Source organism: Microcebus murinus, chromosome 26 (genome assembly GCF_040939455.1).
Source record: "Microcebus murinus isolate Inina chromosome 26, M.murinus_Inina_mat1.0, whole genome shotgun sequence".
Classification (NCBI taxonomy): Eukaryota; Metazoa; Chordata; class Mammalia; order Primates; family Cheirogaleidae; genus Microcebus; species Microcebus murinus.
In genome coordinates this window covers 8,146,580-8,160,249 of record NC_134129.1, presented here as the reverse complement: position 1 = coordinate 8,160,249, position 13,670 = coordinate 8,146,580, and the positions used below count along the sequence as shown (strand labels likewise).

At 31.7% G+C, this 13,670-nt stretch overlaps 1 protein-coding gene across 8 annotated transcripts in view; it reads right to left on the bottom strand.

Moving 5' to 3' along the window:
* The window catches only part of EPHA5 (EPH receptor A5), a 303,231-nt gene that overhangs the window by 48,475 nt on the left and 241,086 nt on the right, over positions 1 to 13,670 (bottom strand). For 4 of the 8 annotated variants that reach the window (XM_075997884.1, XM_075997885.1, XM_075997888.1 and 1 more), the window contains one exon: positions 9,415 to 9,480. The exons of the other annotated variants lie outside the window; for them this stretch is intronic. In XM_075997884.1, the coding sequence (XP_075853999.1) occupies positions 9,415 to 9,480 (66 nt within the window). The remainder of the gene's footprint in view (positions 1 to 9,414; positions 9,481 to 13,670) is intronic. 8 annotated transcript variants of the gene reach the window in all.

Below are 13,670 nucleotides of genomic sequence, written 5' to 3'. Positions count from 1 at the left end.
TCATCCTAAACTGATTTTCATACTAGTAGTTTGAAACAACTTCAGTATTCCTTTTGAATAAAACCTATTTCCCTCGCCAGTATTCCTCACACTCAGCAAATAATCCTGCCTAGATTTCATTGAGAAGTCTGAAGCCATCCAAACCTATTTCTAATCTCCCTTTGCCATAAACCATGCACCAGACATTGTTCTGCTCCATTCTTCCATTTTTTACCTCTTGGCCAGCTCAGAGCCCACTGCCACTCTAAGGATGAATTGCCAAAAATGTTCCTCTGATACACTAGTCTCCCACCTTCAGCACCCTACCCAATTGGGGTTTTTTGTTTGCTTGTTTTGGAGTCTTTAATTGCTCTTCTGCTTGTTTTCCACTCACATCCACTCATCACTGTGAAATTCAGCCTGCAATGCCTCTCAGATCCACTTTTCAATCTTCATCTCCCTTCTTTCTCTCAACTACCCATGGATTTGCAAGTCTTTGCATATTGCTCTTATTACTGATGAAAAACCTGTCCTTATGAGGTTCACAAATGACATCTTAACCTCTAAGTCCAATGACTTTTTCTTAGTTTGTAATTATTCCTGACGGCCTGAAATCCCTAACTACTTTTCTTGTGCATTTTGTGCCTCCTACATTTATGTATGGACGTTTTCATAGGTCCTCCTCTGCATGAACTCCTTTGGTTCTGTCCTCTCAATCCATCCATTCTGTCAATTTAATTCATATCTCTTTCCCTCTGATTTAATTTCTTTGAGATTTATATTCTTATTGCTGGTAAATTTATTTTATAGAGCTACTCAAGTGACATTCAAGCTCAAAAGACCTTAAAAAATGAAATCAGTGTATTTTTCTTGACTTCAACCATGATCTGCCTTCTTGTTTTCCTATTAATGACACCACCATGTGCCGTAGTCCCTTAAGATGAGAGTTTTATTCTTGTGACATTCACAACAAATCATTTGCCAAATCCTAAGCATTAGGCAATGTAAATGTCTCACAATCCATCTCTTCCTTTTCATTAGCTCTACCACTTTCTCAATTAAAGCCTTGTTATTTTTCATCTGGATTACTATAAGTGCCTACAAAGTTATGCTCCTCCATCTATAACTCCTTTCCTACACTATGCCAGGCATGCCTGTAGACAAATTACTGTATATTAGATACTTTTCTATTGCTTTTCTATAGCTATGTACTGTAAAATGGTCAATAAAATAAGGTTGAGACTTTTAAATGTCGCCCTGACACATATTTCCTGAATCAACTCCAACTGTTCAACTTCTGTTGCACTAAACTTTTTCCTAAAATCTCCAAGATATTTTTCCATGTTTCTACATATTTGCTCATATTGGTTCATTCACCAATGATGTTCTCCTTAACAATTTCCAACTATCAAAGTCCAGTTCAATTTTGCCTTCTTCACTTTTATTCCCTGATACTCAAAATTGTTTTCCCTCAGAGCTCAATAGCTTTTTGTATCCCTCTCATGGTGTGGTTTCCACTCTGCAGTGCAACATGCTCATTTAAATATGTTTTTTTGTCTTCCTTACTATTTGTCAGTTTCTTGAATGGCAGCAGCTTGCATTTATCTATAAATTCCTGCAGTCATCTAGCCCCTGACCCAGAGTTGTCCCTGAAAATATTTGCCACATTGATGAATGAATAAATGAACGAGTGAATGATATTTTGATTGTGTCTACACAATGACAATTATTCGGAAAGGAAATATGCCAATGAATACTGAGTTGATGATTATCTATATAACATTAAACAACTGGCTAAAATGACAATATTTAAATTATTTTCAGTGAAACTCTAAGGAAGTGCTTTTACTATTCATAAGCTCCCACCATAATATTGAATTTATTCAAAATAAAAATTCCGTTTATTTTTAATTAAGAAAAAACAGCCAAAATAATAGACTGACACAATTATTTTCTTTATGAAATTTTCTACTGTGAGATGTAAATGAGTGTCTATTAGACATGTACAAACAGAGACTGTTCCTTGGTTACATATTCTAGGACACTGGCCCCCAACCCTTTTTGGCACTAGGGACTGGTTTCATGGAAGACAATTATTCCACGGACTTGGGGGATATAGCAAGCAATGAGGAGCAGTAGGAAATACAGATGAAGCTTCTCTCACACACTTCTTGCCACTCATCTCCTATTGTGCAGCCCAGTTCCTAGTAGGCTGTGGACAGTACTGGTCTGTAGCCCATGGGTTGGGGACCACAGCTCTAGAATATTTCAAAATATCTGTATATTTTAATATAAAAATAAAACATATTTTATTCTGTCATTTTCTAGTGTGTAATGACATATATATTACAAAAAATGGTCAATACAGCACATCTTTATGTTCTGTGTTGGAACAAAATTTTTGGAAAAAAACATAGTTATATTTATCATGTTAAGTAACTGGTAATTTTTTAGTAAAATACGGCTAATAAATTTTGAGTAAACGTAAATTAATATATGTACATAGTGCACATGTACATAGTGTTCTTGGGTGAGGAAAAACACACAATAGGGATTTGGCAGCTTTTCAAATTTTATTTATAATACTTAGATGTGTTAGTTATTCAAGGGCCCTTAAGACATCTCAAATCACACCACTGCAGTGAAATGGAGAGAAAAAACAAATACATGAAATCATACTGAAATTGTACTTGGTCTATTTAAGCTAAGATTTAAGTTATTTTAATACTTTGTCTTGTTCATGATTTTGCTAAATATTACATTATTCTTGTATTCTTTCCTATATGTTCCTCTAGAGAGAAGTTATTAATATTTCTTTTTAACAATGTTCTAAGTACAATTGTGTAAAATTATCCTGAGATTTATGTCATTTAAATAATACTGACAAAAAAAAAGTCTGTTAGAGGAATTCTACAGAGACCTAAAAGCTATACATGTTCTTACAGTTTACATTAGAAAACAAACATCCACCTTAAACTCTCTCACCTTCAAAAAAAAAATAAGCTTTCAAAATTGTATCCTCAAATAGTTTTTATCATTAAATAAGCCTCATGGATATTTAAATTGCATGCAAATTCCTCATATGAAAATGGAAATCAAACTAGATCTCATCTAAAAAATGATTTGGGAATACATTGGTGAAGAGCGGTTAACATTTTATTACCAAGGGTGAGAGTCAGGAGGGCAATAGAAAGGAGTTATTTTTGACTATGGGCATCTCTGGAGCTCTATAACATATACAGCTGCATGTCACATTAACATAGAAAATTAAGTTCTGGTACCCCCCAAAGCATCATTAAAACAAGCCTCAATAAGATTCAGCAAGGAAAAGTGGAGCTGGCATAGACTGACACTCAGGTAGTGGCTCAGCCTCATCGACAGAGAATTGCAGGAAGCCTGTTCATTCAGTATCATGTTCCCGACCTGCTCCAGATACATAATTTGAACCAATCAGGCAAACAGTCAATAAATATGTCATCTGTACATAAATGGTGCCTCCAACCTTCTGGAACTGATTCCCTTTTTCTGAATGAAAAAGACATAGATTTGTTTTTGTTTTTTCCATTTTGCTTCATATATTAATTTTAATAAGCTTTGAAAACCAAGATGGTTTTATTTTGTAGTACTAGAAACGGGCATAAGAAATTCTACATAGGCATAACTCATATTTTTTAATTAATATTTCTTAAAAAGTTCTAGAGACATGTTTGATATATAAATACAGCAATCATCCGATGGGTAATTTAGAAACCAATCTATTTTCTCCCATGCCCATTCTAAGGAGTTGGGTACCGTATCACTGATAATATTAATGCTGACCTTAAAAACTTGTCTACAGTCATAACATCAAAATTTGGATATTTGAAATTTCCATAAACATGAAATAATAAACAATAATCTTTATGTAGGGATAGAGGTGCCAATGAATAACTTAGTTCTCGCATGTAAATTTAAGATTTGATAATAAATTTGATAAATGAATGTCAAGCACTGTAGAGTACCAAGTAATGTGCAGAATTAGTAATTTACTAAATGGTACTCTTGTGGCCAATGAGGAAAGATGAGTGAATGGAATAGCCAAAGACTGTAAATCCTTGCTCAATAATAATCTCTACATGATCAGATTTTTCTATTGCTTTAGCCTACTGAAATAAACCTTGTACACTTTTTTCACTTAATTTAAATGAAGTGGGGTGGGACACACTGATGGAAGGGGGAGGAGTTTTGCATTTTGACCTTTTTTGTAAAAGAGTGAGCATAGCTCACTGAGCTCCTAGCTCAGAAATAGACACTCCCATACTGTTCCTCTAATTTTCAGATTGATTAAAAAAATGCTTTTCCTATGCTCTGAGAGAAAAATATTCAAAAAGTAACAAATTATAGCAAATATCAATGTTCTCGTGAGATGAGAGAAAATAAAAACTTTTAATTTAGCGTATTTTAAACCCGCATTTCTTCATATATACACACTTCCTTGTTCTAACATAATAATGACCTCAACCATTACCTCATGCTGTATTTAAAGAATTTTATTGCTGGAATCTTGAAAAGAATAAGTTACAGCTTTTTGAGAAATACTTTTATTCTTTCACTTCAGGATTCTATCTAACTAAACAAAAGCTCGGTTAGCTCAGCCTTATAAAATAAAGAAGCATATTAACATCAGGTTATTAATATATCTAATAAATACCGTAGATAGATTAAATTTTGTTTTATGGGACAGTATTCTTCAATAAGAATGTGAGTGAATATGCAGTAAAATTGGGACATTAAAGATTTAGGCTGTCTTGCTAATAGAACCTTATAACTCTTATTCATATTTTCCTTATTTAAAATACCAGAATACTTAAATTTTGGGTTTTTCATAGTCAGATTTAAGTTAAACAGAAAAATGAAACTAATCTATTATTACTTGCTGAAAATTCCCAAGTATCCTTCTCAAGAGAAATGTATTCATGTTGAAGAACACACTTTCCTTGGATATGGAAATGATGCAATGATTATACTACACAAAATGAGGGCATAACTTTGTGGGTTACCATCTCATATTTGATCAAGGATACTAACCACTCTATGATTAATGGCATGTGAGAAGCTAAATTATTTCTTATTTGATGTCTTACATGTTATTTTATATCTCCATATTCTAAAAAAGTTGTTTTTAAACTCAAAAATAATATAGTACACATGAATTTGTAAATTGTCCATTAATGAACTTTTTAAGTCTTTTAAAAAATTAGTTATAATAGAAAGATAAGAACTCAAATATCAAATACTTAAAAATGCTCAAGATGAATTATAGGCTATTCTCAATATTGGATTAAATTTTAATTGACATAGCATTTTGATATAACAATGCATTTCATTAAGTGTAGCATATAAGGATTAAGTTCCCCTGTTTTTAACAAGTTTTGTTCTAATGCTAGAGTAGCTAATTTCCTATTAATTTTTAACTATTTCATAGATGCTACCATCATATTTCTCACTCAGATTAGGCCCATTTACTATATCCTATAGTCTGACATTTCATAATTATTTAAAAAAGAATATTTTGGAATAATTCATGGTTATATTATAGTTTTCATAGCAAGACTGCAATTTAAATTTAGTATACTCTATATAAATTTCAAGCAACCCTCACATCTACATGCCACAAAGCACTTTAAATGGAAGTCTAAAATTATTACAGAGGGATAGTTGTATTCTTTTTGCCACTTTCCTGCTGTATAAAAGGAATGAGTACTTCCACATACCTCCCTGGCAAATATCTTGTGAAGATGACTGAAATAATCTCCGTAATAGAGAAAAAAATGGTTTATTGAAAAATCAAGATAATAGTTAATGTTTCAAAAACATTCATAATCCTTTCTGCCAGAGAAATTTGCTTTGTTGTGGTTTTGTTTTTAATCTCTGCATTATGAGAGATTTTAATATCTGCTTTATAAAATGAGAGTTCATCTCTTATGTGTCTGATTAAAAATATTTAAAAAATACGAAAATGAATTTCTTAAAACATGAGGATAATCTAATAAAGATCAGAGATTAGGTAAATGAACAAAATGAGAATTTAAAATCTCTATTTTCAAAGTAGTGACTTTCTCCCTTGCCACTTGAACCCCTCAGCAGATGTAGTAAATGATATGAAAACACTGGAAAGTATGAAACCTAATGAATGAAAAAAAAATAATCTGACATATGTTTGAACTTAAGAAATGCAAAAGATGGCTACTTTGGTGATATGAGATATTTCAGAAGGATTTATAATAAATATTATGGTATAAATACATATCAGTTTCTATAAGTACAAACACAAGTGAATATTCAGGCATATATAGTAACAATATTTTAGGAAGTACACATGGTAATATCTTATTTACATTAAAGCAGTAAATTCAACACTGGTCGTTTATAAAACTATGTTTTTGTTTTTGTTTTTGAGAAGTAAAACAATGATTAGAGTTTCATGCTGGTTGTGATAGACCTAAAGGCAAAGGCAAATAATAAAAGATACCTCTGCAAAAAATGTGGGCAGTCTTTAGGATAGGTTGCTAAAATCTCGACATCTGAGTTTCATTCAAACATAGCTTCTATCACTGGGCAGATTTCAGTTAAAGCAGGGAGAATGTTTGGAATATTAACATTATGTTTACGATGTCACAACAAAGAAAGCAAGTATAGTGATGGAAAATAATTTGAGATGAAAGGATTAAAGATGGCAACATGTAATTACAAATTTCATCTTGTAAATGGCACATCATGCTTTTGAAAAATAATGGATTGTGGTTTCCTTGTGGGAAATATGACAGAGTAAAAATCAGAACCTTGCCAAAGCTTTAAAATATTTCAATTCCAGAACCAAGGATCTAGATCAATACTTTTGAAATCATGCTCTTCAGGAACCCTAAATTTCCACAAGGCATTTCAGTGTATTTCTAAAAGTCAGTGAATTGACAATGAGCAATTTTAAAGTATATGCATCATAATATACTAAGGTCAAAACCAACCACACATATATTCATGAATGATCTTTCAAGAAATGAAAAACAACAAGATTCCAAGATACAAAATGTCTACAAATCTCTATTCCAGAATTGCAAATGTGTCTGTTCGCAAATGATAATGATAGAGTGTTCCTTGAAAATTATTGACATGGCAATCGAAAATGCTGGTATGATTAGACATAAGAAATTAGGTGATAGGATTTCAGATTTCTTAGCATTTTATTGACACTACTTGAGAAATGATTCTTATCAGCCCTTAGTTTCCATTATCTGAGGTTGTTTTCTCCTTAACGCTTTAATCTAAACAAATGCTATCCTTAACTGAAACCTTGTAGTGACTTGAAATTATAAAATGGAACTTCAGAAAACGTAGCAATAGAAACATTTTTATCTTTCATTCTTTCCCAGAGCCAATTTTGAAGAAGTTTATTATTGTCTAATTTATATAAGTTCAACTAAATTTTGTCTTTTTTGCTTTATTTTGTTTTACTAAGAATACATTTTTTAAAAATTCTAGCTCGTTCATAAACCTTTCCATGAAAATTGCTGGTATTTTATTGAGTACCTAAGTGCATTTGTGGCTAAATCAAAACACACACTTGTACAAATACAAATATACATACACGCACACATGTTCATCACCTCTGTAATTCCTAACATTATTTGAAGAAAGATAGTGTTATCGTCAGTTTCCTGATGTGTTCTTTGTGGAGAAAAAGTTCTACCTTCCTACTTTGTTTCTTCTTTTATTTATTTTATAAACCTCCTGAAACCAACTACACAGTAGAGATAGATACTATTTTTAAAAATCAAGCATTTAAATCTAGCTAAAGTTCATCTTTACCAATACTTTCTAAGTCATGGGCTCATAAATGTTCAGACTCCCATCGAAGTATCTCTGATATTTACTTCAGTGTAGGCAGAGATGTCAATCTTTTTTTTTTTTCTAAGACGTAAATCATGCCTATTCTGCTTCAGTGATAATTTATCTCTTTTAATTTATATCAAGTATGGAACTATCCTAAGTACTGAAGTAGCACGGGCAATTCAGTGATAATTTTCTAGTTTTTCATAACACATTAAAAGAAAACACAGCATAAAGCCATTTAATTTATACTTTACCTATTGCCAGATTTCAGTTTCATTTGGCTTGTCACTTCAGCCCCATGTGCATAAGAATTTCCTGTGTAAGTTAAATAATTTGGAAAAATCTGCACTTTCATGTTACCTTTAAAACTTTTTCCGTTTCTGTAGTGTAGTGGTTATCACATTCGCCTCACCTTTAAAACTTTCCAAATATAAATTTTTAAGAGATTGAGAAAAAGCTTCCTGAATTCCATCAGTATGTGCTTGTTTACTCTCTCTTATTCTCATATCATTGGTTTCCATTCCATCACTTCTCACATATGTATGTTATTTGTACACTCATTCACACCCATACATTTTTAAGCAACAAAAAATCATTTATACCTAGAGAATACATGTAACAATTTCAAATGCCCCTAGGAAACTCCATAATTCTCTAAAATGCATTTTGCCCTTTTTGGGGGGCAAATTTTAACTACAAATGACAGCTCATTACAATATTAGACTCTTTAATCTAGAAAGAAATTGGATTTAGATTCCTTAATCTTGAAAGAAATAATCTGGAATATTTCACTTTCTATAAGGTAGCTCCTTTTATGCAAAAGCCCCTATAAATCTGTGAATAGAGTTCTCTGGTCTTACATTCTATACAACAGCATTATAGTTATAACTCAAATGTATATTTCATATTTATATTTATAATTAATTAAGAGTATCCCAGTTGGGCACTGATTCCAAAATATGCGCATATTTTTTACTTCATTGGTATCAACGTAGGAATGTCACTTCTAATAGCCAAAATAATTAAAGCTTAGAAAAATTAGATAAACCATTGAAAATTGCATGTGATTTTATTTTCCAATGCCACATGTATCCACAATGATATGACAATGGAAGATCCCAGATACATTATGGTCATTACATGGTTCTGGGAGACAGAGAAAGTGATTTCACCTGGACAGAAGTTGCGTTCTATTTCCACGTGCGATATGGTTTTTACTTGATGGAACAACAAAAACGGTGACATGTTAAATGTAGAACAAAGTTATAATCTTACAACTCCCTGGGTTCATTTGGAATGACAGTAAAAGCCTCCGAAGAGTGGTATGAATGATTAACATTGGGATGATGTGCTAGATGTATAATATTTTATTTGAAATAGTCCATCGTGAAATCCCTCGTCAGGATTCACCTTTGGGAGCCAATTTCATTCAACTACTCTCACTTATAAGGTACAAGCAGGGTACTAACTGTTACAATGTACACAAATGGAGAAAGGAAAAGGATGCTGACGGTCATACATATAGGTGGACACCACGTGGGAGTGAAAGCGGGAGGGAACACTAACCATATTAGGCTTGGATGGGCAACAGCGCACAGGGAAGAAGCCCTCCCACAGCCACATTCGCAGCAACTGAAAAGCAAACAAGAGAGCCCAAGATAAGGAAGAGATCCCAGTCCCTCGATTATAGCATAAAGATCGTAAGAATTTCCTCAGATGTCTGCTTTCCTTTTCAAAACCAAAAAACCCTAAATGCATACAATTAAATATTTTCCGCAATGCCTTTCAAATTAAGAAGCATTTTGTGGATTTAAGAAATACAGAGCTGTATGAAATTGTTATTCTTATTTTGTTTAAAATGATTATTCGGTAGGGAACAAAATGAGCCAATATATCTGAATTAATTGTATGCAATTAATATAGACATATAAATAAAGATGTAAGCCCATTTAAATACATCTTTCTTCAGAAATTCCCTCAAAATTTACATTTGGAAGACATTGTAAAGAGCCCTTTAAATACATGTTTTGCATGTAGCCTACAAAATTGGAGGGACATTCGGGTCTTGCTAGTTTGACCCACTGATTTCTTATGCCAGTGGAGTTACTTATCACAGCCTAGTGAAAAATGTTATGCTTATGTGACTTCTCCAGTCATTTATGGAAGACTACCAATTGAAATTGAAATTTTCAGATTTTAAAAATGCATTTCTAAATATATATTTTCAGAGTGGTTGCTATATAAAAAAAGCAAACAATATATAATACATGCATTTTTCTGGATATTGCAGCACTCAAGGTTCTCAAAAATTTTCCACATATTCATAGTAAAAAAATCCAGAAAATACAAAGTAAATTATTTTATTAAGTGTACTATATTGATAGAAACCATGTAAACTGATGGCAGAATACAGCATAGAAGTTATTTAGTGCTTCAATGCATTTACTTTTAAGTATCATTATTATTTTTTTAATGAATAGCATTTATACTGACTTGAAGAGAACTGCAATGTGAGCTCAGTAATGATACCGTCTACCAGCAGGTCTCAGTTTTTCTTTAAAATATGTCTATTTTGAACCTCCATTGTTTGAAATGTGTCTATTCTATTTTATATCAAATAAGAAAAAATATAATAAACATTCAATAAATTTTCAAATGCTAATGAAGACTGACAATATTTCCAAATAAATTCCAATGGATTATTTTCAAAGAAAAGTAGACAATGTTTTCTGTATTTTCTTTATAGCATTGATGACATTTTGACTTTTAGTACTACTAAATATCTGAGGATTTGGCTATCACTAAAATGGAATACTGATAAACAAATATGGCTGCTATGACATTTATTTCCAATTTGTCTATTTATTATATTTTAAAGAATTTGCTGAGTAATTATTTTTACTGTAGAGATATTGACAGTCTGATTTATATTATATCAAAATATCAAAATACTCTAAGAGTAAGTAAAACATCTGTAAAATATTTTGACAGATCTTGATATACTTCTTTATAATTACATCATATATTTGATTAATGTCTTAAACATTTACTGAAATCTTATATAAGTTAACTTTCCTACTGCTTCTGCCTGGTCTTTGCATTCAGATTAGGGCTTGGAAAACTAATGGCCATGGCCCAAATCAAGCCTACTACTTGTTTAGGTAAATACAATTTCATTGGAACATAGCTACTTGTTTACAGATTCTATAGCAGGTGCTACAGAAGAGCTGGGTGGTTGTGACAGAGAATGTATGCCTTGCAAAGCTTAAAATATTTACTATTGGCATTTGAAAGAAAGTTTGCCCTTTTTTCTTTGACTGCTAGTTTCTTGAGACGAGGTTGATTCCTTGATCTTTTTTTCTTCACAGTTTAATCATAATGAGTGACACTTGTAAGTAGTCAATATTTTACTGCAATTGGTATTAACTAATAATAGCATGATTACCTAAACTTACTGACACCCACTCATATAGAAAGGTTTCATATATGTGCTCATTTTAAATGTCACCGTTTCAACTTAATAAAAATAAATAATTTTTGGCTTTTGACAAGTGTATCTAATTGTTTTCTAGCGAGAGAAAAAGATGATGTAATTTTCTAATAAAGTACAAATGCCCTAGTTGAAAGACTGCACAGTTTATAAACTCATACAGAATTGTGCTTAGGAAAGCGTTAACTACATTGTGATTGGCTATTACCTGATCACATAGTTCTAATACTTGATTATTGTTCTAATGCTCAAAGAAACACAGTAATGATTCTAAAAATAATGAGCGTTTTATAAAGTTCTCTTAGTTTTAAAAATTATAATAAGCTTTATGTTTTACCAATCAGTACACACATACACACACATACATACACTCACATGCAATTCACTGTAACACCAAATCTATAAACTTTAGTCCTGAAAAATCGAAATCATCTTACCTATCATTAGAATTACACATTATAGTTTTAATCAAATTTAATAAAAATGTCTGAAAGAGTATAAAATCAAGCGCTTTTTTCAGAATTGTTTTAGGTTTGGTACTGATATTTTCTTTGACTTGTTTTAGGATGACATAAATAAATTACCATGAGTAACTTAACTAACCTTTTTGTGTCTAGGTTAACAGCTATAAAATAGTGATAATAATGGATCTTATTTCATAGGTTTGGTGAAAATAAAGTGAGAGAATATATATATTTCAGTTTGATCAGGGGCTGGCACATCACACATTTTGGGAGAAAACTGTTAAGCTATGACTCTTAGTAATATCATAATCTATGTGACAGAATAGATTCTCATTATCTCAGAGGAATTGATATTTTTCATGTTCCATATGATGTTACCATATGAAATATTTCCATTTGTAATATAACTAAATAACTAATTACATTTGGGTTAATTTATATAAATACATAATGGCCAATGCAATTAAAAAATCATTTCCACAAAATACGTTTTCTAAGGGTTTAGTCATCAGATCATACTGTGCATTAATGTTATTAAGAAAATTAAAACTCAAGGTCCTTTTCTATAAATATATGAAGTGAAATGATAACCCCCCAAATAAATCTTTATAAATAAACTCTGAAGATGCTGTCACAGTACACCTTGGTGCCAGATGGTATAAAAAACACATTGTTTTCCTTTATCAATAAATAATAAGTATAGGTTGAAAATGCTTACAAGCCTTAGAGATAATTCAGAAATAGAAGCCAAAATGAGCCAGAAATAGCAGCCAATTTTGTCTGTGAGCTAGGGTTCAATACACGCTACATCAGCATCCTCATCAGTTTTTAGCACTTGGAATTCTGTGAGTAACTGCATGCAGCTATAACAAGATCATTATTATCCAAGTTTAAAATAGTTTAGCCCCTTTAGCCTTATGATAATAATGAAAAAAAACAAAACATTGGTCTTTGTTTTAACACGATATTCAATTTGCCCTTCAGCAGATTAAAACATGATAACAGAAGCTTTCCAGAACCAAAGAAGATTCAAATGAAATTACGTTAGCTGGGTCTTACACAGAGTTGATCAATACGCATATGAAGTGTGTAATGTAAGTAAGATAACCACCCTCTTATAGAAGCAAGACTGCCAGCTGTGGATAAATGATGACTTAAATTCCTAAACAAGAGATCGTGTTGATACAAGTGGATAAGAAGAGCACTAAGATGCCAATAGATAAATGAGAGAAAAGGAAGAAGAGCAAATTCACAAAAGAAGTACTTTAATTACACAGAAAATATTTTCACTTTGCTTATTTTAAAAAAGGAAGAAAATTAAAGGCTACATTGTTTGCTCATTTTAAATTAAAATGACCACCACCAATGATGGTACTCAGTGCTGGAGAAAACGGTGGAGTTAATGCCATTATACATGGCAAATTACACTAAAAAGTTACACTGACCCTTTAGAAAACAATACTTTAAAACCTATCAAAGATCAATAAAGATGTTCTCACACTTTGATACTATTGTGTTTCAAAATATTTAAGATCATGGGGGTTGTAATAAAATTGGGAGCAGTCCTGAATGTATCTATGACTAAATGCATAGCTTTGGGTAAACCCATCATTGATGAAATAATAATAAAAACTATACCACATAGGATGGCTTTGAAGAATGAATTTGATAATACAAGTAAAGCTCTGTACTGTTCTGGGCTCACATGCCAGCACTTTGAAAGTTTTCAGCTGATATTATTATAATAACATAGTCTTAGGGCAAAGAATGTGGTACAAATAACATATTTGAGTCTGGGCATAGATTTTATAGAAATTAAATAAAAGCAAAATATTTTTCACTAAATAAAAATATATTTGTAGCATCTG